Source organism: Parasteatoda tepidariorum, chromosome 6 (assembly GCF_982258835.1).
Source record: "Parasteatoda tepidariorum strain Cologne lab strain chromosome 6, Ptep-v5.0, whole genome shotgun sequence".
In the NCBI taxonomy this organism is placed as follows: Eukaryota; Metazoa; Arthropoda; class Arachnida; order Araneae; family Theridiidae; genus Parasteatoda; species Parasteatoda tepidariorum.
In genome coordinates, this window is record NC_141760.1 from 114,566,886 (window position 1) to 114,588,692 (window position 21,807).

The 21,807-nt window shown below is 30.6% G+C and overlaps 1 protein-coding gene across 3 annotated transcripts in view; it reads left to right on the forward strand.

Moving 5' to 3' along the window:
- The first annotated feature begins 17,174 nt into the window (after positions 1–17,174).
- The window catches only part of AGO1 (protein argonaute-1), a 42,319-nt gene continuing 37,686 nt past the window's right edge, over positions 17,175–21,807 (forward strand). The window contains exons 1-2 of one of the 3 annotated variants that reach the window (XM_016074512.4): positions 17,175–17,408; positions 19,468–19,756. In XM_016074512.4, the coding sequence (XP_015929998.1) occupies positions 17,390–17,408; positions 19,468–19,756 (308 nt within the window). In that variant the 5' untranslated portion in view covers positions 17,175–17,389. The remainder of the gene's footprint in view (positions 17,409–19,467; positions 19,757–21,807) is intronic. The other 2 variants (XM_087166497.1, XM_016074511.4) reach the window with 2 other exon arrangements.

A 21,807-nucleotide genomic window follows, 5' to 3' on the forward strand; every position in this document is an offset into this window, starting at 1 on the left:
ATAGTGTTGCCTAAAAGGTTGAACCAAAAAAAAATTGTGATCAGAGGGAAATGTACTAACTCATACAATATTAATGCTTATATGTTACATAATAATCATACTTGAATTGAAGAATATGTGATTTGTTGCATAATATTGACACATGAATTTAGATTTACGATTCCTATAGCAGATAAATATCAACAAATCTTATCCCCCAGAATTATCGGTATGAGCAGGCAAGTCTTTAACATGTTGTTGTCTAAAATGTTGAACCTAGGGAAATTTACTTACTAATGCACACTGTTTATGCTCATATGTTACATAATATTCATACTCATATTCAATAAGTATCGTCAAGTATATTCGCCGTAATATCCTTTATTATGTGTTATGTTATAAATAATGACCGTAATGTTATCGTATTGGATAATTGTAGTTATCAATTATATCGGACACACTTCGTTCGTTCGAAACGTATTCAATGTGCTTCGTTATCATTAATGGTCGTGATATTATTGTATTTGATGCACATTTTGAGTTTGTTTACATAATGAGTAATCTGTTCAAAACAGAATACAAGTTCTTAACTGTTGAAAGTTCGATACTTCGAATCGTAATTAATTGCAACATGAGCGAATTCCTTCAAATCCTTTGATACTTCAGATTAATTTAAATATTTATTACTGTTTATTTTCTATAAGTCAAATGCAATATTCAAATTGATGAAAGCATAATGAATTTAAATATAATAATTGATCTAATAAAAGTTTCAATTGTATTACTTCTTTCGATTTTATGTAATCGTTCAAACTGATGATGACATCTTAATTTTCAAACTGATGAAAGTTCGATACTTGGAGTCGTAATAAATTGCAACATAACCCGACTACTTCAAGTCCTTTCGATACTTCGAATTAATTTAAATAGTTAATACTATTAGTTTACACTCTCCCTATATCTTGTTCATAGTTTCAACGTCTGCTAATGTTCAACTCCGTAGCCTTTGTAATTTTTAACCCAATTCAGAAGACAAGGGAACTTCTGTATCAAGCATTGGGAGAAATGTGCTGTCGTGGAGGATTCTTTGATAGAACTAACCCGTATTTGTGCTACATGGAGAGGAAAACCACGGAAATCTCTCACGCCTAGCCTGACTGCAAGCGGACTCCAACCCATGATCCATCTACCATTGGGGATGTTTTACGTCAGCACTGTGGTCGGTGCAAACCAGGTGAGGAATTCGTATCGCTGGGATTCAACTCCGGTTCACCTCATTGGAAGGCGAATGTTTAATCCCCTATGCGATCGCGGTTCAGCTCAATGAATTAAAAAAATTATAAAACTATCCCAGCTGTTCATGACGCTTTTCTTTATCACTTTTTTTCCTTAAAAATATAAGGGAGCTCATTAAACTCTGTGATTGCTTTTTTCAGCATTTTATTCACTGAAGAACAAACTTTCAACAAAAAATATATGTATAAAATACTAAAGTATTATAATTTTTATGTTAAAAATGCAGGATTAAAAAATAATCAACTGTTCTTGGAATAAAAATTTAAACTTGGAAATATATAATGTGACTCACAATTCGAAGAAATAAAAGTACTTAGACTCGTTTACGATGACATTAGGGATTGTTTTTCATGTATCTAAATTTTTATATTTTCGAAAATTTTTAAATTTTTTATTTAATTTGACCAATGACGATGATTATGCTAGTCAGTACACATTTTCAATCACTGTTTACATGTCTCTATTCGATTTTTATTAAAAAGGTTTTATAAACGGAGTTAAAATAATGGAATTAGAATACAAAAAAAATGTGTAATGTTCACAATTACGATGAATGATGCTATTTTATGCAATAACACACATGAAAGAAAATATAAAACTGAAAACTAACTAGAAAACGAAATCAGCATACCCTTACACCGGTTGCTGGTCCCTGGAACCAGTTGTTTTCGGTTGTCCGAGTATAATTTTATTGGTCCTGAATTACCGGACCACCGTTAATTTCTTGCACTGTGTAAATGCATTTTTGTGCCGTGGTTAATTACACTGTTACACCTAAGTAATTTACAACAGATCTGACGGATTCGAAACTAAAACTGAACTGATTTGCTTCAATTGTTTCGAATCAGTTGTTTTTATCGAAATATATTTAAATTATGACGAATAATTATTTCTTAAATTTCAGTTAGTTTTGCTTCACAGTGATGCTATGCCATATACAGTTAAAAATTTCTTTAAAAACCCAATAAAGAATTCTTACGAATTCTTTATTAAGGACTTAAGATTTTCCAATTAAACAATTCGATGAAATCAGATAAAAGATAAAAATAAAACATTTCTTTTGTAGTTTCTAAAAATTTATTATAGTTAAGTCTTTATAGCAATTAACAACATATACAATATAATAAGTGTATTAATTTAGTTGGAAGAATTTATGAAAGAGAAATATTGCTTTTTTTATCGACATTAGTTAAAAGAAAAATAGGGATAGGTAGGTAGACTTTTTTCAAATTTTCCGCTATTTCGTATTTTTTTTATCACTATTCGAACCACTTGGTTCGAATCAGTGATTCGAATCACTTGGTACGAATCAGTGATTCGAATCAATGATTTTAATCACTTGATTCGAATCAGTGATTTGAATCACTTAATTTGAATCTTCGTTCTGAATCACTTGATTCTAATCAGTTACTCGAATCAAATGACTCATTTGAATCATGTTATTCAGATCAACTATTCGAATCAAGTGATTCAGATCAACGGATCAATGATTCAAATTATGCGATTCGGATCAAGGATTCAGACTATGCAATTTGGAACAGTGATTCAAATTATGTAATTCGGATCAAGGATTCAGAATATGCGATTCGGAACAATGATTCAAATTATGCAATTCAGAAAAATTATTCAAATTAAGTGATTTGGATCAAAAATTGAAATTATGCGATTAAGATCAGTGATTCGAATTATGCAATTAAGATCAGTGATCCGAAATATGCGATTAAGATCAGTGATTCGAATCATCATTTGGATCATTGATTTGAAATAAGTTACTCAAATCATTGATTCGAAATAAGTTACTCAAATCACTGATTCTCATAAGTGATTGTGATCACTGATTCGAATTATGTGATTTGGATCACTATTCAAATCAAGTGACTCAAATTAGTGATTTGAATCACATGATTCAGATCACTGATTCAACTCATGTGATTTGAATCGCTTTTCGAATAAAATGATTCAGATCAATCATTCGAATCATGTCATTTTCCTCAATGATTCGAATTAATTTATTCAAATCATTGTTTCAAATCAAATGATCTGAATATCAGATTCTTATGAAGTGATTCGCATCACTGAATAGTATCACTATTCGAATCATGTGATTCGGATCAGTGATTCAAATCAGGTCATTCAAATCTCATTTCAAATCTAGTAATTTGGATCATTGATCTGAATACCATGACTTAAACGACTTAATTGCAAATCATGTGACTCGAATCAAATAAATTCGAAATTTCAAAAAAAAAATCGAAAAAAGTTTGCTTAACTACCACTATTTTTCTTTTATCAAATGTGATAGAAAAAAATTTATTATTCTTTCTCATTAATGAACTATACGAAAGCTATAACAAATAAATAATTAAACATATTATACCTTTTGTATAATTACGTTTCATACGTTGTTAATTGTTATAGATACTTTACACTATGGTAAATTTTAAGAAACTCCAAAAGAAATGCTTTCTTCAATTGGAAAATCTTACGTCCTTAGAAATGAATGCGTTAGGTTTTACAAGAAATGTTTAACTTATGGCATATCATAGTGAAACAAAACAAACTGAAATTTAAAAAACAATTATCCATTAAAATTTTAATTTATTTCGATAGAAACAACTGTTGATTCAAATCAATTGCAAATTGGTGATATGAATCACTAATTCGAACCATTGAATCAGTACCAAACTCTACTGGCCAACACATGAGTCTATCATAATTTTTAAAAATATAATGCAAAGAATTTTTAGGTTTTAAAATATTATAATTAAAGGGACTAGCTTAATATTATTTTTTTATCTCTAAAGTAAAAACAAATAAAAAATTGATAGATATACAGTTTTGAACTTAAACGATATAACAACTTTTAATCTGTCCTGTTATTTATGCGGAGAGCACTTGACTACGTATTTATACGGATCAACTTAAAAAATTTGCCTATTTGCTATGCACGGTAACAGCTTCCGAACTTTAGATCAATAAAATAAACTGTCTAATATTTTTACTTAAAAATGTCACTAAGATTGAATCCCGTAGGATATTTCTCATTTGCGACTCGAAGATGTATAAATACTGGAACAACTTTGAGTAAAATTTAATGTGAGAATAGAGAAGTATTTCGAATTTGTATTTTTCATCAAATTTAAAATTTCTTTACGAAGTTCGTCAACAGATGGCACTCCCAACTGATTTGAAAGACCAGTTACAGGAACATAGAAAGAGATATGAATTTTAGGCTGCTATGTTCTGCTTAGGGAAACAAAAATGTATTTTTAGATTAAATTTTGAAATTTGTTAGAAAGTTCATCAATAAATAGCTAAGCTAGCAAAGAAAACTTATGAACAATGTTTTCTGTTGCATATCAGAAAACTCTAAATAAAATATTTGTACAAGTGTTGTATTAATTCTATTCTCAGACTACCCCGCATTTTTGCTGCATGTGATGAATGTTTCGTAGTGTTAATTTTGATGACCGCGTAGCGTAGAAATGATGGTGGTTTAGAAAAAAAAAATTGCTACACATTGATTGACGAGTTTTGCTTCAATTTTTATGTGGTTTATTTTCTTTTGCGCTGAATAGAACGCTACAAAACCTTAATTTTTTTCTAATTCTGTTCCGTCTTTAAAAGGTTTTTTAAATTGCCAGTAAATTTTTAGGCGTCCTTTGCCCCATATATGTAACTCACGGTGTCATATGTATTGCGGTGAATTAGTTTACAGTGCCACATAAATATCGGTGTTGTGTTTCTAATTTATACGTACCTATTTCTGTGTACATGCATCTATGTCATATTTATTTTTGATTTATGATCAACGTTTTTATATTATTTCAATGTCCTTGTAGTGTATCTACCACTACAAAAATATAATTCCAATTCACTTGTATATAAGACATGTTAACTCGATTCTATGTTGGGGTACCTTTTCATAGATGACGGTTGACATGGTCGATAACAACTCTCCCCACACTGACCTTCGAACGCGATGTAAACACGCTTACCTTGGCAGAAACGCCCACTACGATTTGAACACGCTTACTTCGATGGATGGTTCACACTGAACAGTTGACTTGCTATTTGTGACTGCGACATTAACCACCTTCTCGTGCTGTTGCTACTCAGTTTCGATCACGCGCAACGTACAACGTATTCACTCGACTGTTCAAGGCAATATCGGAGCAACCATGACCGTGAACTTAATACAGCTCTCGCGATCAGCACTCAAAACTACGGTGATCTTAATACAGCTCTCCCGACTTCTCACAAAACAGCAATGAATCAACTAGTGGTATCCGTTCATCGAATTCTATCACAGGTATAATTCTGGTGAGGGAGTACTGTAGTGTATCTACCACTATAAAAATATAATTCCAATTCACTAGTATATAAGACATGTTAACTCGATTCTGTGGTGGGGTACCTTTCCATAGATGAAGGTTGACATTGTCAATATCTACTCTCCCCACATCCTCATAGATATTTCTTAGATACTCATGAACTCAAGCTGTGTCCTCGTTTGCCCATTAGTTTTTGAGTTGGACATAGTTTTGACGATATTGTAAAGGAGACATTGAAAGACGAACCGAACTCAATCTTATTCTTACGTGGACCTAAATATGATCACATTCATAAATTCCTTTTACTCTTTTTTTTTTTTGTTTTTAAATTGGGTACTTATACTTCAAGAAGACCTCCCATATCCACGCACAAGACCTATGATGTCAGAGCCAGCTAATCTTTATCAGCAAAATGGCTTATTAAAGTCGAGCTAAGTTTCTCTACATGAGTTAGAATGTTAATAAACGTTCAGTTAATTAAATATAGAGCCGTATCACACATCGAATTCGTTGAAAAATCATTCCTTCTCGCCTACTTCTTTTACTTAACTTAGATCTATTATTTGTTTATGTATTTAATTGTAACCGTAATATATTTTTGTTTTGTGTACCTGGCAACTTTGATGCATAATTTGTTTATGTTGCACATGGCCACGTGCCTGTCTTTGTGTAACGCCTCCTTGTAAACATATAGCGAAAAAATTGAAATATTTGAGAAAGAATCTTTGTGAAGAAATTTAGAATGTGCCATTTAAGAAAATGATTGTTGACGGGCTTGACTTACTCGAAATATAATGAAAATAGCAGTTGCTAACGTAAACAAATGGCACGATTCAGTAACCAAGCAGGGTCGAGCACACTACGCCACTTGCAGGTATGCCCTTTTTATTTTTAAATGTTATTGTAAGTTCCCGCTTCCACTATCACTTTTAACGAGGCTACATTTTTACATAGTAACTTTCATTAACTGATTCTACTAGTGAGTTTTTACTCAGTTTTAGTTTTGTACTTTCTTTCTGTTCTTTTGTTTGTGTTTTTTATTTACATTTCTACCATCCTATGATATTTACTATTTGCCACTAAATTTTAAACTGTTTTCTTACCCATTAGCAAAATGGGTGTTTTGGGTTTGATGGACCTTATTTGCACGTCATCACACTTTTCAACTGTGTTCCAGAGTAATAGTAATCAGTGCGCATGCGTCGTCATATCATGCTGTGCTATGGCGACCGCTGCTGTTTGATAACTTGCCTTTGAAATTCTTTTCTCTATTTTTTCACCTTTAATTTTGTTATGCATAAAGTTGGTGAGTTTAGTTTTGAGACATGCGACCAGAGAAATCCCATAAATACTTCTTGAGTTGTGAATAAAAGAGAATTTCATCATTTGAACGATATTTTTTATTTTCACCAGCATTTTTAATGTATTTACCTAATAATACTTTAAAGTATTTTTATATTCTTTTTATTATTAACTTATAACTACTGTCATGACGGGGATTTTAATATAAGTATGAATGCTGAAGAAGGAAGGCTGTGGGGGAATTAATCTTAGACTATGCCAACCTTCATCTATCAAAAGGTACCTCATGATAGAATCAAGTTAACATGTCTTATATACTAGTGAATTGGTATTTATTATTTATAGTGGTAGTTACACCACAAGGCGATGTCTTAAAACACGTACATAGGCAGAATGTGAAAATCAATCTGACGACAAACATCAATTGAGACAGTTTTTGCAACCCATGATTGGAAATGTTGTGGTGTTTATAGGAGTCAATCCAGAAAGAAAAAAAGCATTTGGCCATTGGGTAACCAGTCATCGTAATAAAGCGATCACAATTGAGTACCAAGCATGCTTGGGGATTTGTGACGCCAACTACCATTATGATTATTAAACATTAATTCACTCGTTTATGAGACATTCTAACTAGATTCAATCTTGAGGTATCTTTTGATAGATGAAGGTTGACACTGTCCAAAAAAAAATGCTCCTACCCCCACATTGGTGACCTGCGGTCGTGATATGAACTCACTTACTTCGATGGATAGCACACATTGAAAAGTTGTCTTGCTATTTGTGACTGCCTCCTTGTTACTTCTCTCTCTTCTTTACATACAACGGGATCTTCCACACACTCGACTGCTCAAAGCCACACAGAAGAGACCACACACATCACCATATGCTTAATACGGCTCTCACTACAAACACTCAAATCTCGGTGAACTTAAAATAGCTCTTACCACAAGTACTCTTTGTGTAAATGTAATTTTGTAATTCTTTTTGTGTAAATGTAATTTTATAACTCCCTCTATGTAAATTTTATTTTGTTACTACCTCTGTGTAAATGTAATTTTGTGTGAATGTTCATAATTCAATTCATAGGATTAATCAATTTTAATTGTAATTTATTTTGTGTAAATGTAATTTTAAAACTCCCTCTGTGTAAATGTATTTTTATAACTCCCTCTGTTTAAATGTATTTTTATAACTCCCTCTGTTTAAATGTATTTTTATAACTCCCTCTGTGTAAATTTAATTTTGTGTGAATGTTAATAATTCAATTCATATAATAATTCAATTTTAATTGTAATTCATTCTGTGTGAATGTAACTTTGCAAATCATTTTGTGTGAATACAAATTTGTAATTAATTTTTTGTAAATGTAATTTTGTAATTCCTTTTGTGTGAATGTTAAAAAATAAATTCATGTAATAATTCAATTTTAATTGTAATTCGTTTTGTGTGAACGTAATTTTGTAACTCAGTTTGAGAATGCAATTTTATAATTGATTTGTAAAATTTGAAATCTTCAATAGAAGAGACAGTTTCAGCCTACAAAAACAAAACTTAACGAACTTAAGTTCTAGTGTAGAGCTTATTGTTTCAGAAAATTATGGCTGTTTGAATTGGCAGCTAAATGGGCTGTCAATTGGTGAAAACCATTAAAACCAGAAGGAGAAACAGAAAGACTGGTTGGCAATTTCATCAACAATGAAACCCGGTGAATATGCTAATGAGAGATGCCTTGCTCTGTTACAGGCGATGTTTTACAGGCAGAGAAAAGAGATCAACAGTCTTGTTAAGCTCCAGGCCTCTACTTTTCACGGAGAAAGGCTTCTTTCTGCATTTTAAGTTGTTAACTGGGGTTGTTAATATTCCACAGCTCTTGAAAAGGGCTTCAGAAACAAAAATTCCAAGAATCATTAATTTTTTAAAATCTTTGACTAAGAAAAGAAAACATATCCAAGACATTTCACTAATTAGTCATGTATTGTTGCTGCCTCACTGCATAAATCTATAGTTCGTGTGTTGCTCATAGATCTGACATTAGTCAGATCAACTCAATAAAGTTGTTGACTGGTATGTACCTCCCACATATTTTCTTTTTGTTAATATTTAAATCACTTGCATTATAATTAATTAGGTATCTTTCTCATTATTATATTTATGTGGAGTTTTTAGCAATTTTTTATGCTCCTATTTATTATATTGGATGTACGTAGATATAATAGTATGGAAATAATATGTTTGAAATAGTTACTTGTGTGTATTGAATTTTCTGGAGCAAATTATCATTTAAACTTTTGTGATTTCAGAATTTTTTATTATATCAATTAAAAATTCTAGTCAAGCCAGTCATTGAGAACAGAAAAATCAGAAGTATTTCTTACCTTATCAATGAACTGAAAAAGTATTTTTAAAATATAACTCAGCCAAGAAGAAATTTACTTGCTTTTGTATGTTTTCAGCTATTTTATTGCTTCAATGCTTTATTTATTCTGTTTTTTAAATTAAAAATCAACAGATATGACGATGCAGGTTATAACAGTTTTGGCTATACCTGTCGTTTCAATCAATCTATATATATATTTCTCTTACATGGCGATAAAAAAAAGCCTCATTACAACTACCCGAATGGCAACGCTAGAAAATCAACCAATAATTGCTGCTAAAAATGTCACATGCCAAATCTAGATTGGGTGGCTCAACATATAGCGCTTCTAAAAACGGAAACTGAAATAACCAGAGTGTAAAATATTATGTGCTTATGCGCATATTTTTGGTTAAATAATTTATTGTTAATTTATTGTCGTATTTTTTGTTAAATAATTTATTTATTATATATCAGTTTATAGATGGTAACGAGAAGAGTTTGGTGGTTGCTATGGTGACTAATTAGAATGTAAATTGTTTTTTTGAGTGAGTGTGAGATTTGATTTTTGGAACTGCGATGCTGTAATTTTATTGTTTAGTTAATAAATCTTCCATTTATATTAAACGTGATAGTAGTTTCCTTAATTATTTGATTCGAAGTCCCTGGAGTTTTATTTGAGGTCAGTTTATTTTGTATTTTTTGACAAGAGAGAGCATTCTCACCAAATGAGATTTCTTCCGATAGTCAATGTTTTGTTTATGCAGGTTTTTCCATTGCAATTCACTTATTTCAATTTTTAATAGACTTAATTATATCCAAAATTTTAACCTTTCTAAAGAGATACCAGTTTTAGAAATTTTATCTTAAGATTTTATACTATAGCACATTTCTAATAGTTTTAACGAATTACATGTCATTTATTTGAATTCAAATTTATTTTAATGACTTAGTATTTACTAAAAAGATGCAATTTTTTTTTAAAAAAAAAAGTTGTTATATGGATTTGAATGATTGTTTTGAGTTCTTTGAATTTTGTGCATTTGCAATGTACCTAAGTTAGTTGCGAGCGAAGCGAGCTTGGTTTGCGAAGCAAACCATATAAGATTTCGGGGCAATTTTCGGGGGTTGGCGAGCTTTAGCGAGCAGGGGGCACAGCCCACTAGTGTTATTATAATGCTTTTTTAAATATACTGTTGTGTTTTTAAAATAGTCATTTTGTTAAGTCATGATTTGAAAATTTAAAATATAGCAGATTCCCTGATTTTAATATATTACTAGTTTTAAAATTTAGATTACATGCGTTTAAATTTTCTGTTTACATACTTCATTATTTGTTTGATGATGCTATGATAAAACTACTTAACTACTAGTATAAATATTTTTAAATTAATATTACAATTTATAATAATATCAAGGGTTTATGAATCAATAATTGATAAGTACAAGTTGTGTTGTATCACAATTTGTATTTCATGTTTTGTTTATCAAATTGCAATGCTTTTAGTTTTGTTCCTGGTTATGGTCATCAGTTATTGTGATGCATCCTTAAATTTAGAGAGAAGGCTTCTTTATCGACTGAATTTTCAACAATGCTGGCCTGAGAATTATTACGATTACCAAGTCAGTGCTTGTTGAAATTCCAGTTTGGATCCATCATGTCCAGTTTTGATCCTATATGATCTGTCAAATCAACATAATGAAGGAAGTGGAATTTGTTTGAAAGATATATCTTTTACATCATTATTAATTGGGTATCACTCTCATCAAATTTCGTATCATTGTTATTTTATTAAAGCATTTTTTGTGGTTAATAATCCAAATTATTTTTTGTTTCCTTTGTATTGAGTCAAACAATTAATTGCAAGAAATATGAGGAATTTGAATCTACTATGTCTTGCCTTTATTAAATATTACATCCTTTATTAAGTTTTAGATGTCTTGCCTTTATTAAGTTTTAGATTTTGTGTTTATATTTCTTATTATTTGCAAGATTTTGCTTATTGAACATTTCTATAAATGACATTTTTAAAACTAATAATTTAGTTTAGAATAATATGAAGAGACTAGTATAGAATTTGAATAGTTGAGAAGAAGCACAAATAAGTAGCAATTGTAATGCAAATTGTGATTTGTGCGTCTTCATGTTTTGCATATCTAGATGTGTTGCTTTTAGTTTTGTTGCAGGTTGAGACTTTCTTTTCATCAACTAATCAGATGCATCCTTTCAAAGCTCCTTCAGCTTGTCTTTGTCTTAAGTGTGAGCGATGAAATTGCATGTTATGGCCATAATTTGTCGGAAAAGAAATACCTACCAGAATATACCTACAAGAACAACTGTTATTAAAGATTTGTGTTGGTGCTGGGTAAGTATAAGTGTTACATTTGTTGCCTAAATAATTGTTAGTGTGACAATTTCACTTGCTAGTCATTTATTGTTGCTGCCTCGCTGTGTAAATCTAAAATTGGTATGTACCTCCCACATATTTTTTATTTGTACATATTTTGATCTCTTGCAGTATAATTAGGTTTTTTTTTCATTTTATTATATTTTTTGTGCTCCTAATTATTATTTTGGATATAGTTATAATAGTGTGAAAATATACATATTTGAATTAGTTACTTGGTGTATTGAATATTATTTGAAAGGAAATATGAATGACTAATAAGTTATACTTTAATAATACAAGGTTGGAAAGAAATCAATTTCCCCCCCCCCTTTTTTTGAAGGTTAATATTACACCCTAAATTTGAAGTTACCATTAATAAGTTATCAATTTTCTTTTCGTGAATATGCTCAAATGGTATAAAAAATTGTTTTACATTTTATTATATTACTAGTTTTAAAAATTAGCTTACGCATGTTAAAAATTTCTGTTTACATATTTTATTATTTGTTTGCTGCTATGATAACATTATTACTATAAATAATATTTTTAAACTAGTATTACAATTTAGAATAATATTAAGAGCTCATTAATTTCAATAATTGAAAGAGCACAAATTGTTCTTCATGTTTTGTATATCCAGTTGCAATGCTTATAGTTTTGTTCCAGGTTTTTATGGTCATCAGTTAATGTGATGCATCCCTAAATGTAGAAAAAAGGCTCTTTCATCCACTGAATTTTCAACCACTCTGACCTGAGAATTATCAAGATAGCCAGGTCAGTGCTTGTTGAAAATCCAGTTTTGATTCTTCAAGAAATTCTGGGTTCTCCAAATCAACATTATAAAGGAAGTGGAAATATTTAATTAGTATACAGTTTAATTTGTTTTAAAGATATATTTAATAATACTTGGGTTATTTACAGAGTTAATATATTATATAGTAGTATTTTTTTTTATTAATCCTATATTAATTTGATTTAGTTAAGAAAATTGATTCAGAGTTATCTTTATGGAAATAATACTTTAAATTTTTTGTTACAGATTATTACAACTTTCAGGAATCTTTTCATGAGTGGAATTTTCGAACTTAAGTGACTTTTTTGAAAGCTGTACTGTCATCGTTATCTTCTAATTAGAGGAATCTGCTTGCTTTATTATTTATCAAATTTATGCCAGGCTGTAATTAAAGTGTTGAAAACTTAACAATTACCATGATTCTTCATGAACATTACCAATTAACTGATATTGTATCAATATTTTTATATGAAATGCAAATGCTTACTAACTATTTACCACAAATTATTTTATACATAATTTACATTTAATTATATTTGATTTGTGTTCTATTAAGTGTATGTGTATATGTTATAATAAAATGCAACAAAAAAACCTACTTGGTTTTTTTTTCCGAGTTTGCTTTGATAATTATTGAACAACTGTGATTTAAAATCTTCCTGATTGACCCTGATCTTTGTATGGAATCTAGTGAAATGATTCTGTCTTCCCCTACCCTTACGATTAGCTCTGTTATTACAATATAACAGAGCCATCGAATAGTATTTTCGAATGTTTTGTTTCATTTTATTCCCATTGTGTCTTAAGGTTAAAAAAAATGCCAGCTTTCGTGATGATTTTAAGGTACAAAATACAGGTAAAAATTTTAATAATATCTCAAAATAGCATACAATGCCATTTATGTAGTTTCATTGCAATGAATTTATTTATAAATACTAGTTAGAATATCTCCACATCCTAAGGAAATTAAACTCATGTTTGTGAAAATTGCAACACCATGAAGGACTTATGCGAGTGAGCTGAAATTTTCAGGAAATTCAAAGTAGAGTATAATATGCAAATGATTAGAATTTCAGACCCGTAGCGTATGCAGAGCAGCGCCCTCTGAACGGCGGATAGATCCAAATAAATAGACGGCTGTAGAGAGGCGTGTATGGTTATCTGCTAATGGTAAAGGTTAGCTTAGACGTTACTTATGCCTCTTCGACGAAAGAGAGCGAGATTTCAACAAGTTACTAGTAATTGCGCATGTGTCGGTTCTGGTTAAATACGCATGCACCCGTGAAAAAACAATAATTTTAATAATAAAAATTTAATTTTTCGTTTATTTGCTTGAAAATATTAACTAAAATTGCGGGCAAAAGAGAATATATGTATTTCTTTCAAGGAAAATATGTTGAATAAATTATGAAAAAGATATGCAATTATAAAAAAATGCATTGCTTTTTCTCATAGAACTGATGAATTCAAAATGAAATAACCGAAAGTTGGAAGTACCAATGTTCAACTCTCATTTTAAACCCAATCTTGAAGACAAGGGAACTCCCAGTTCGAGTGTTGGGAGAAATTTGCCTTTGTGGAGGACTTATTTGATGGAACTAACCCGCATTTGCCTTACATTGAAAGGAAAACCACTATAACCTCCTAGGATTACCTCGTAGCACTAGCAACAACGCGACATTAATGTCTGGAGTCTTTGCTGAAAGCTGTATTATGACTGTCAAACAGCAGACCTAGCGATAAATGTTTCGTCTATCAATCCGTTTCTCCTATTGCATGCCTTTTAAAATCGGAGATGAGGCGACAGTGGAACATTTGAGGAGAAGAGGGTAAATAAAAGACAATGACTTTCAACAAAAGAGAATTCTTGAGACTCAGATTTCAGCCTGCGATACCAAAACGTATGACGAAAACGATCCTGGACTTGAAATTTTTTAATTTTTAGCTATCATAATTTTTTGTCTACACCAGAAGCATAATTTTCATATTTTTTCAATTTCGATCTCAAATAGCTTTTGTTATTAATATTAATAGCAATTTTTATCTTTTGAATACTCGTCGCCCTCTAATCACCCCCCTAAGGATTGTCGCCCTCTTTGGGGTGATCGCCAGTGGCGTAGTGACGGGGGGGGGGCATCATGCCCCGGGCGCTACTCACAAAGGGGTGCCAAATGGTCCATAAAACAAAAAATTGCTGGATAATTTTCATTTTTATTATAATTGATTTCTGGAAAATATATTTTAAATTTAGTGCCAGTGTAATATAATAAATGTTAATTCGTAAATAAAAAGATGAAATGAGTAAATAAAGAGATGAGAATTATATGTAAATTGTGATAACCATTCATTGATTTTCGTAGGAGTTACTGCAACTAAACAATATCCAATCGTTGTGACATGTTTAGGAATAATTGAAAACATATATTTTTTTTTCTCTCGTTCAACGTTACGATGAGAATTATTAAAAAATGCTTTAACAAAAACTGTCAAACGTGAATCTGAAACACGATGGAGCGCCAGAATACAAGCGGTTATCGTTATCGTTGATGAGCTAGAGAATATAGTAGAATTATTAGAAAAATTAGCAGAGGATACTACCACTACAAGTGACACCAGAAGTGAAGCTACAATTCTGTTGCAAAATATACTAACTTTTAGTTTCATAACTTTAGTTCATTTCTGGTATGAAATCTTAAGGAGGATTGATCGTGTGCAACTCAGATTACAAGATACTAAAAGGAATTTTAGAGAAACGTTCCATGATCTTGAATCATTAGCGACTGAACTAGCCGAAATTCGAGACAAGTTCTGTGAAGAGGCAATAGAAAAAGCGAAGTCTCTTTGTGAAAAAGAGGATATTGGTACTACAATACGTGTAAGAAGACGTCGCAAAATGCCCGGAGAATTGTCTAGAGATGTTGGTCTTTTCGCAGAAAGTGAAATTTCTCGCCTTATGAAAAGCGTTCTCGATTGTCTCCTACAAGAAATATGTACACGATTAAGTGACCTTAATTTCAAATTTGTATTTCTACTAGGCGTTGAAAATTTATTAAACAAGGATAATGCTGATAACGACCTTGAAAAAAATTTGGGTGAATTTTATAATACAGATTTCAATTAAATAGAACTCTTTATCGAAATATGTGACTGCAACATGTTACTCCGCAGTAGAAAAGAAATTGAACCTAATACTCCATTAGAATTTCTTACTTTTATAATCTCGTATGGAGAACACGTTTTTCCAAACCTGAGAGTGGCACTTCAAATACATACTCCTGACTAACTCAGTATCACTTGCTAGCTGCGAACGTTCATTCAGCAAATTAAAATTTATTTTGAAATATCTACGATTAACGATGGGACAAGGTCACCTAAGTGACCTAGCATTTTTAAGTGTGGAAAGAGAAAAATTTGATATGATCAAATTTGATGATATTATCGGTAAATTTGCTTCATCAAAAGCAGGGAAAATTTATACATAGTAATTACTTTTATTAATGTATTATAATCATATTATTATTAAATATATGTATCTCCTTAGAGATAATAAATATTTACTTTTTTATTGCTTTAAAACTGTGAGTTTTTAGAATATTTATTTATAAATATATAAAATAAATAATAGGTATCTTTTGAACTAATTCTAGATGATCATATAAATCGCAAAATCTAGTCTTGTTTTCTCAACTACATTTTTTGTCTCAAATTTAAGGCCTAGCTTGAGACTATGACTTTATTTATTTTACTTTATTTATTTATTAATTTGCGAGTATATTTTAAATATAATATTATATGGTTTTCGAAGGAGGGGGCGCTAAAAAGGTATTGTGCCCCGGGCGCGAGAGGCTCGTTGGGGCACTGGTGATCGCCCCCAGGTTGGGAACCGCTGGTGTAGTGCATCTATTTTCCTAGAAATGTTAGATAATAGTCTGTTTGAGACAATTTATGAATGGATAGCCAACAAAGAGATGGTTCTACAGATATCCCATAGACATAGGAGCCCAGGGCAAAAAATATGACTAAGACTGTTTAAAAATGCAAAGGACATTTTCCCATAGCATAAACTGAGGCGGTTTTGAGTGAGGTAAGGGGTTTTAAGGTATCAAAAGACTCTTCAGGGGTGTTGGTGGAAAGTAGGATAGGATGCATGGAGGAAAAGAACTGCGCAAAGTGTGTTTTATTGCTTAGTGAGGGAAAGGGTAACAATTACAGTTCTCTAACAGTTGCAGTTTTCTGAACACTTGCTTTATTTTTTTTATGCAGTTTCGTTTTTTGCGTATTTAATTTTTAATTAGTTTCATTTTAATAGTATAATGCAATAAGTTGCTCTATGAAAAGAAAGGGAGAGAAAAAAAAAGAGAGTAAGAGATATAGAAACAAATAATGGTTCTCAAAATAATGGACCCTGACTTCCCAATTATTGGGGGGGGGGGAGTCCGGCCCTCTCTGACCCCTTGATTACGACAATATGAAAAAAAGCTTCCAAATTTCTTAAATATACCTTTTTTTCTAATTATCTAATATATATTAATTTTTAAAGCTTTTCCTAAGACATGAGGATACTATTGCCATCTTTCTCATTTCGTCTTTACCATAAAGCAAACAAATTTTTTAACAATCAATACTGCGCGATTTAAAAAAATAAAAATTATTATTATTATTTTTTTTTTGTTGAGAAAAGGAATCGATCGTTGTAAATTACTTATTACTTCTGTCGCCGCTGCGCCACCGATTTGTAGGGTTAATGTAGTAGATTCGCGGCTGCTAAGGCAGTTCTGTGGCGTAACATTGAACTCTACATCTTTTGTTAATGCTTATATATTAAAATCTGGCAACAGTAATAATAGTAATGAAAGTATGAAACAACGCCATTTTATCACTGGTAAATACAAGAAAGGGGATTGTGTGATTTGGTAGGTGGTTAAGGGGTGCTTTCATCATGTATCCCGTTGGCCAACGTAAGTAGAATTTGTTATCTTTTCTATTCATGGATTTTATTTGTAGTTGGATAAAGTTGATATTATATTTCAACTAAAGCAATTTCATTGTTGTTGTTGTCAAAGCAAGATATCTAAGCTATGTGTTTTTGTTGAAGCGTATGTTTAAACAATTCAATAAATTCTTGTAGTTTACTTTTGTATGTGTCAAATTAATCATTTTAACTATATCAAATGTTTCAGATACGCAGGACTACCTATTTCTATGTCTAAGTAATGTAACGCTTTTTCTAATCATCAGCAACTCTTTACAGTTATACAACCTCGTATTTTGATAATTGTTTTTAATAGAACAAACTTTGAAATCATGGTAACTCTCCTCTTAAATCACTGTACTTGATGAGAGATAACGTAATAGTTTAATGGAAGACATCTGGAATTGTGGCAATGAATTGTATATATTAACACTGAAGTAGATTTTTATAATTTGAATTTAATAATTTGAGTTAGAATAATTTGATTTAATAATTAGAGATTTTGTTTTTGAAATTAAAATTTCCCTATGTTGTAAAACGGTGATTGAATTTAATAATTTGAGTTAGAATAATTTGAATTACCTAATAATTAAAAATATTGTTTTTGAAATTAAAATTTCCCTATGTTGTAAAACGGTGATTTTAGTATATCTTGATCTTTGGCAGAATAATGACCAGTCATATGGCTTGCAAGAAATTAAAGGGGATCAATAGCAAAGTTATAGCTCATAGCCACCCCCCGGGCAATTGTAGTTGGTAGATGGGGGATCTCGAAACGAAACCCGGATTTGCGAAGTACTACTACCGATTTCATGATTTTTAATTACTTTTTATTGTGATGAATATTTAGAAAAGGTAAAAATAAAGATAATTTGAGCTCCCTCCCCCCAACCAAATGCGAGATTATCACTCATAATATTAAAATAAAACAGTGTTACATGTTCAATTTAAAAAAAATGTAGATTTTTCTTTTGTAAATACAGCTCTTTTGTTATTTTAAATTAGTAACATATATGTTTGTTATTATTAATAGCATCTTGCAGAAAGATATTAGTGCCAGAGAGTTTTGTCGTAGATAGCTCGAAAAAATTCTGCTTCAGGGGTACGTGTCGTAGCAGAGTTATTTCGAGCTTTCTGCGTCAAAACACTCTAGCACTAATATCTTTCTGTAAGATACTTTTAATAATAACAAGCATATAAGTTATTGATTTAAAATAAAGTTCTGTGTTTGCAAAAACGAAAAAAAAACTAGAATTATTTTTAATAAAAAACTAGAATTATTTTTAATTGAACATGTAGTCATTTTTTAATCTAATATTATGGATGATATTCTTGGATTTTGCTGGGGTGGGACGAGCAAATGCACCAATTATTTCCTTTTTCGTATTTTGTTAATGATCATCACCATTAAAAAAAATTAATAATCACGAAATCCATTGTAGTAATTGCCGACAAAAAGATCGACAAGTAAATAATGCGAATCGGACTTCTCGAATGTGTGTTTCGTTTCGAGAGTAGGTTGTTGTACTAAATAATATCGAATGAAAAATATTGGATTTAAAAATTATGGAGAAGTCAATAGCAATAACTGCCAAAAATTCGATAGAACCACCGCCTTAAAAAGTAAATTTTTAAATGCGCGATTAGAATATTTCCATATTGTTTGAAGTATATCGAGTTATTTAAAATCCACGTGAAAATCAATATCAATAACTACCTAAAATAAAATGGAAACATTATACATCGATTTACGATACTATAGGTGTAAATTGAGAGCACCCAAAGATGAATCACGCATTTAGATAATCTCTATCTAAATGCGTGATTTAAATACTACATTTAAATTTCTGTAGAAAAAAAAGTGATTTTTTACTTTTCAAAAAGAAAATCTTTCTGCCAGAAATCTGTAACGTTCTGTGAGGATCGTTCTGCTGCGATTCTGCCACGGGGAGTGAGAATGTCTGAATTTATGATTTATGTGAATGTTCGTTTATATGAATATTTGTTTATATGAAGTACTTAATTTTGAATGTGTGATGTTGTAGCACCTGGCCCAGGGCCTGTGGCTCCTCCAGTAAGAGCTCCCCAACAACCTCCACAGACAACAACACCTACAATGCAAACTCCCAGCGGTTCAGGCATGCAGTTACCACCCGGTGGCATACCTCCACCCGAACTGCCAGTCTTCTTATGTCCCAGACGACCTAACCTTGGAACAGAAGGGAGACCGATTATGCTGAGAGCAAACCATTTTGAAATCCGTATGCCTAGAGGGTTTCTTCATCATTACGACGTTACCATTACACCTGACAAATGTCCACGAAAAGTGAACAGGTAGGTTCTTCTCTTCCAATAGTTGCCAACTCTATTTTCATTAAAATTCCTCAAGGTTTTTGTACATTTTAGAAAATTTAGAAAAATCTTTTTATTGATATTTATCATTTACATAAGATTGAAAACTATTAACACTTATATATTCAAGAATGAAATATAGCCTTTCTCCATGGAACAAAAGCGCAATATATCAAAATTGTTCACCAAAAGAAAAGTTGAACCAGGAGCGGAATCAATTTTTTATATATAAAAAAAGATTTTATTGTCAGTTATTTTTTTTTAAAAAAAATCTGTGCGTTAAGAGGTTAATTTTCTCTTTTCCAAAATGAGATTTTTTCTTTACGATATTGATTTTCGCCAAGCGTTATGCATAAGTGTGGTTTTCACATAGCTCCATTCTACGATTCCACAATGCATTTCGGAGTGCCGTCGGTCACATGGTGTCTTATAGCGTGAAGCGTTTTACTAAACTAATTTTACTTGCTGATCCGCTTGTGCCTATATTGAGCTGGTTTCGGTGAGATTCTTGCACTCTCACATGCAACTCTCCTGTATTTTGCTAGATATTCTCCATTCCAGGCTTCATTTCCCTCCCTCTGAAATCAAACGCAAAAATCTCTCGATCTTCTTATTGTGGCTAATATAATCAAGAGAAAAGTTTTTTTTGTCAGAAACTAGTAATTTTATCATGATTATGTAGATCTTTGAAAATTATTTTGCTTTTTGTTAATGTATATAGTGTTTACAAAAATTTTTTGAGTGTTTGAAAAGTACTTAAAAGGCACTTATTTTTTGTTGAAAGATTTGGCTATGCACTCTGGTTTTATTTTGTCAAATTTTTTGAATGCCAGGGTCATAAGTTTATCTATTAATGTCGTATTTTGCTTTCTTTCTTTCATTTTTATAAATAATTTGACATTTAACTAAATATTAAAATTTCTGAAGTGTTTTCATATTTATAATCATACTTTTGCTTCAAGCTAAAAATTTTATATATATATATATATATATATATATATATATATATATATATATATATATATAAATTCAAAATGAAGAAAAAAACAAAGAAAAATTAAAGACATATGAAAAAAAGGGGTGGGAAATAATAAGTAAAAAAACTACAAACAACATTTTATTAAAAAAAAAAAAAAAAAAAAAAAGTGAAATGTTAATTAAAAAACCGGAAAAAAAGCCGGAAAAAAAAAGATATAATCTTTTCTTCAGCCCACACAATTATATCCGCTAAACAGAGTGCTTTCTGATATTGTATCAATAAAGCCAAAGCAAAATATATTAAAACAATAGTGTGAGGAGCACTCAAAAAAATTTTTTTATAAAATAACAACATAAAAATAGATCATAAAAAGTAAATATAACAAGTAAAAACAGATAATAAAATAAAATAAAAAGAAAAAACATTAAAAAGGAGGGACTATAAAGCGAGTAGCAAAATCATAACAACTTACATAAAACTTGTTAATAAAATGTTACTTATTGTTTTTCTTAACTTTCTTAGTGTTTTCTTGTATTTATTTATTTATTATATATATATATATGTATATATATATATATATATAAAAAAATTATGTATCTAATTACATTTGGAGAAATTGGGGAGAAATACTCTTATTTTGGATTGATAATAACGATTATTTATTAGTGTTTGTACTGACACTGATTAAGGTTCTTCATTTCAGGATCAAATTTTATTGTTTGTATGTCACTTTATTACATGGTTATTTATTGTGTCCTTTTCTTTGCATAACTTTATACAACGAGGATGATGTTGATGTTACTTAATGTTTTAATTTTCTGCATCATTTAATTTTCTGCATTAGTGTTCGTACTGACACTGATTAAGGTTCTTCATTTCAGGATCAAATTTTATTGTTTGTATGTCACTTTATTACATGGTTATTTATTGTGTCCTTTTCTTTGCATAACTTTATACAACGAGGATGATGTTGATGTTACTTAATGTTTTAATTTTCTGCATCATTTAATTTTCTGCATTAGTGTTCGTACTGACACTGATTAAGGTTCTTCAT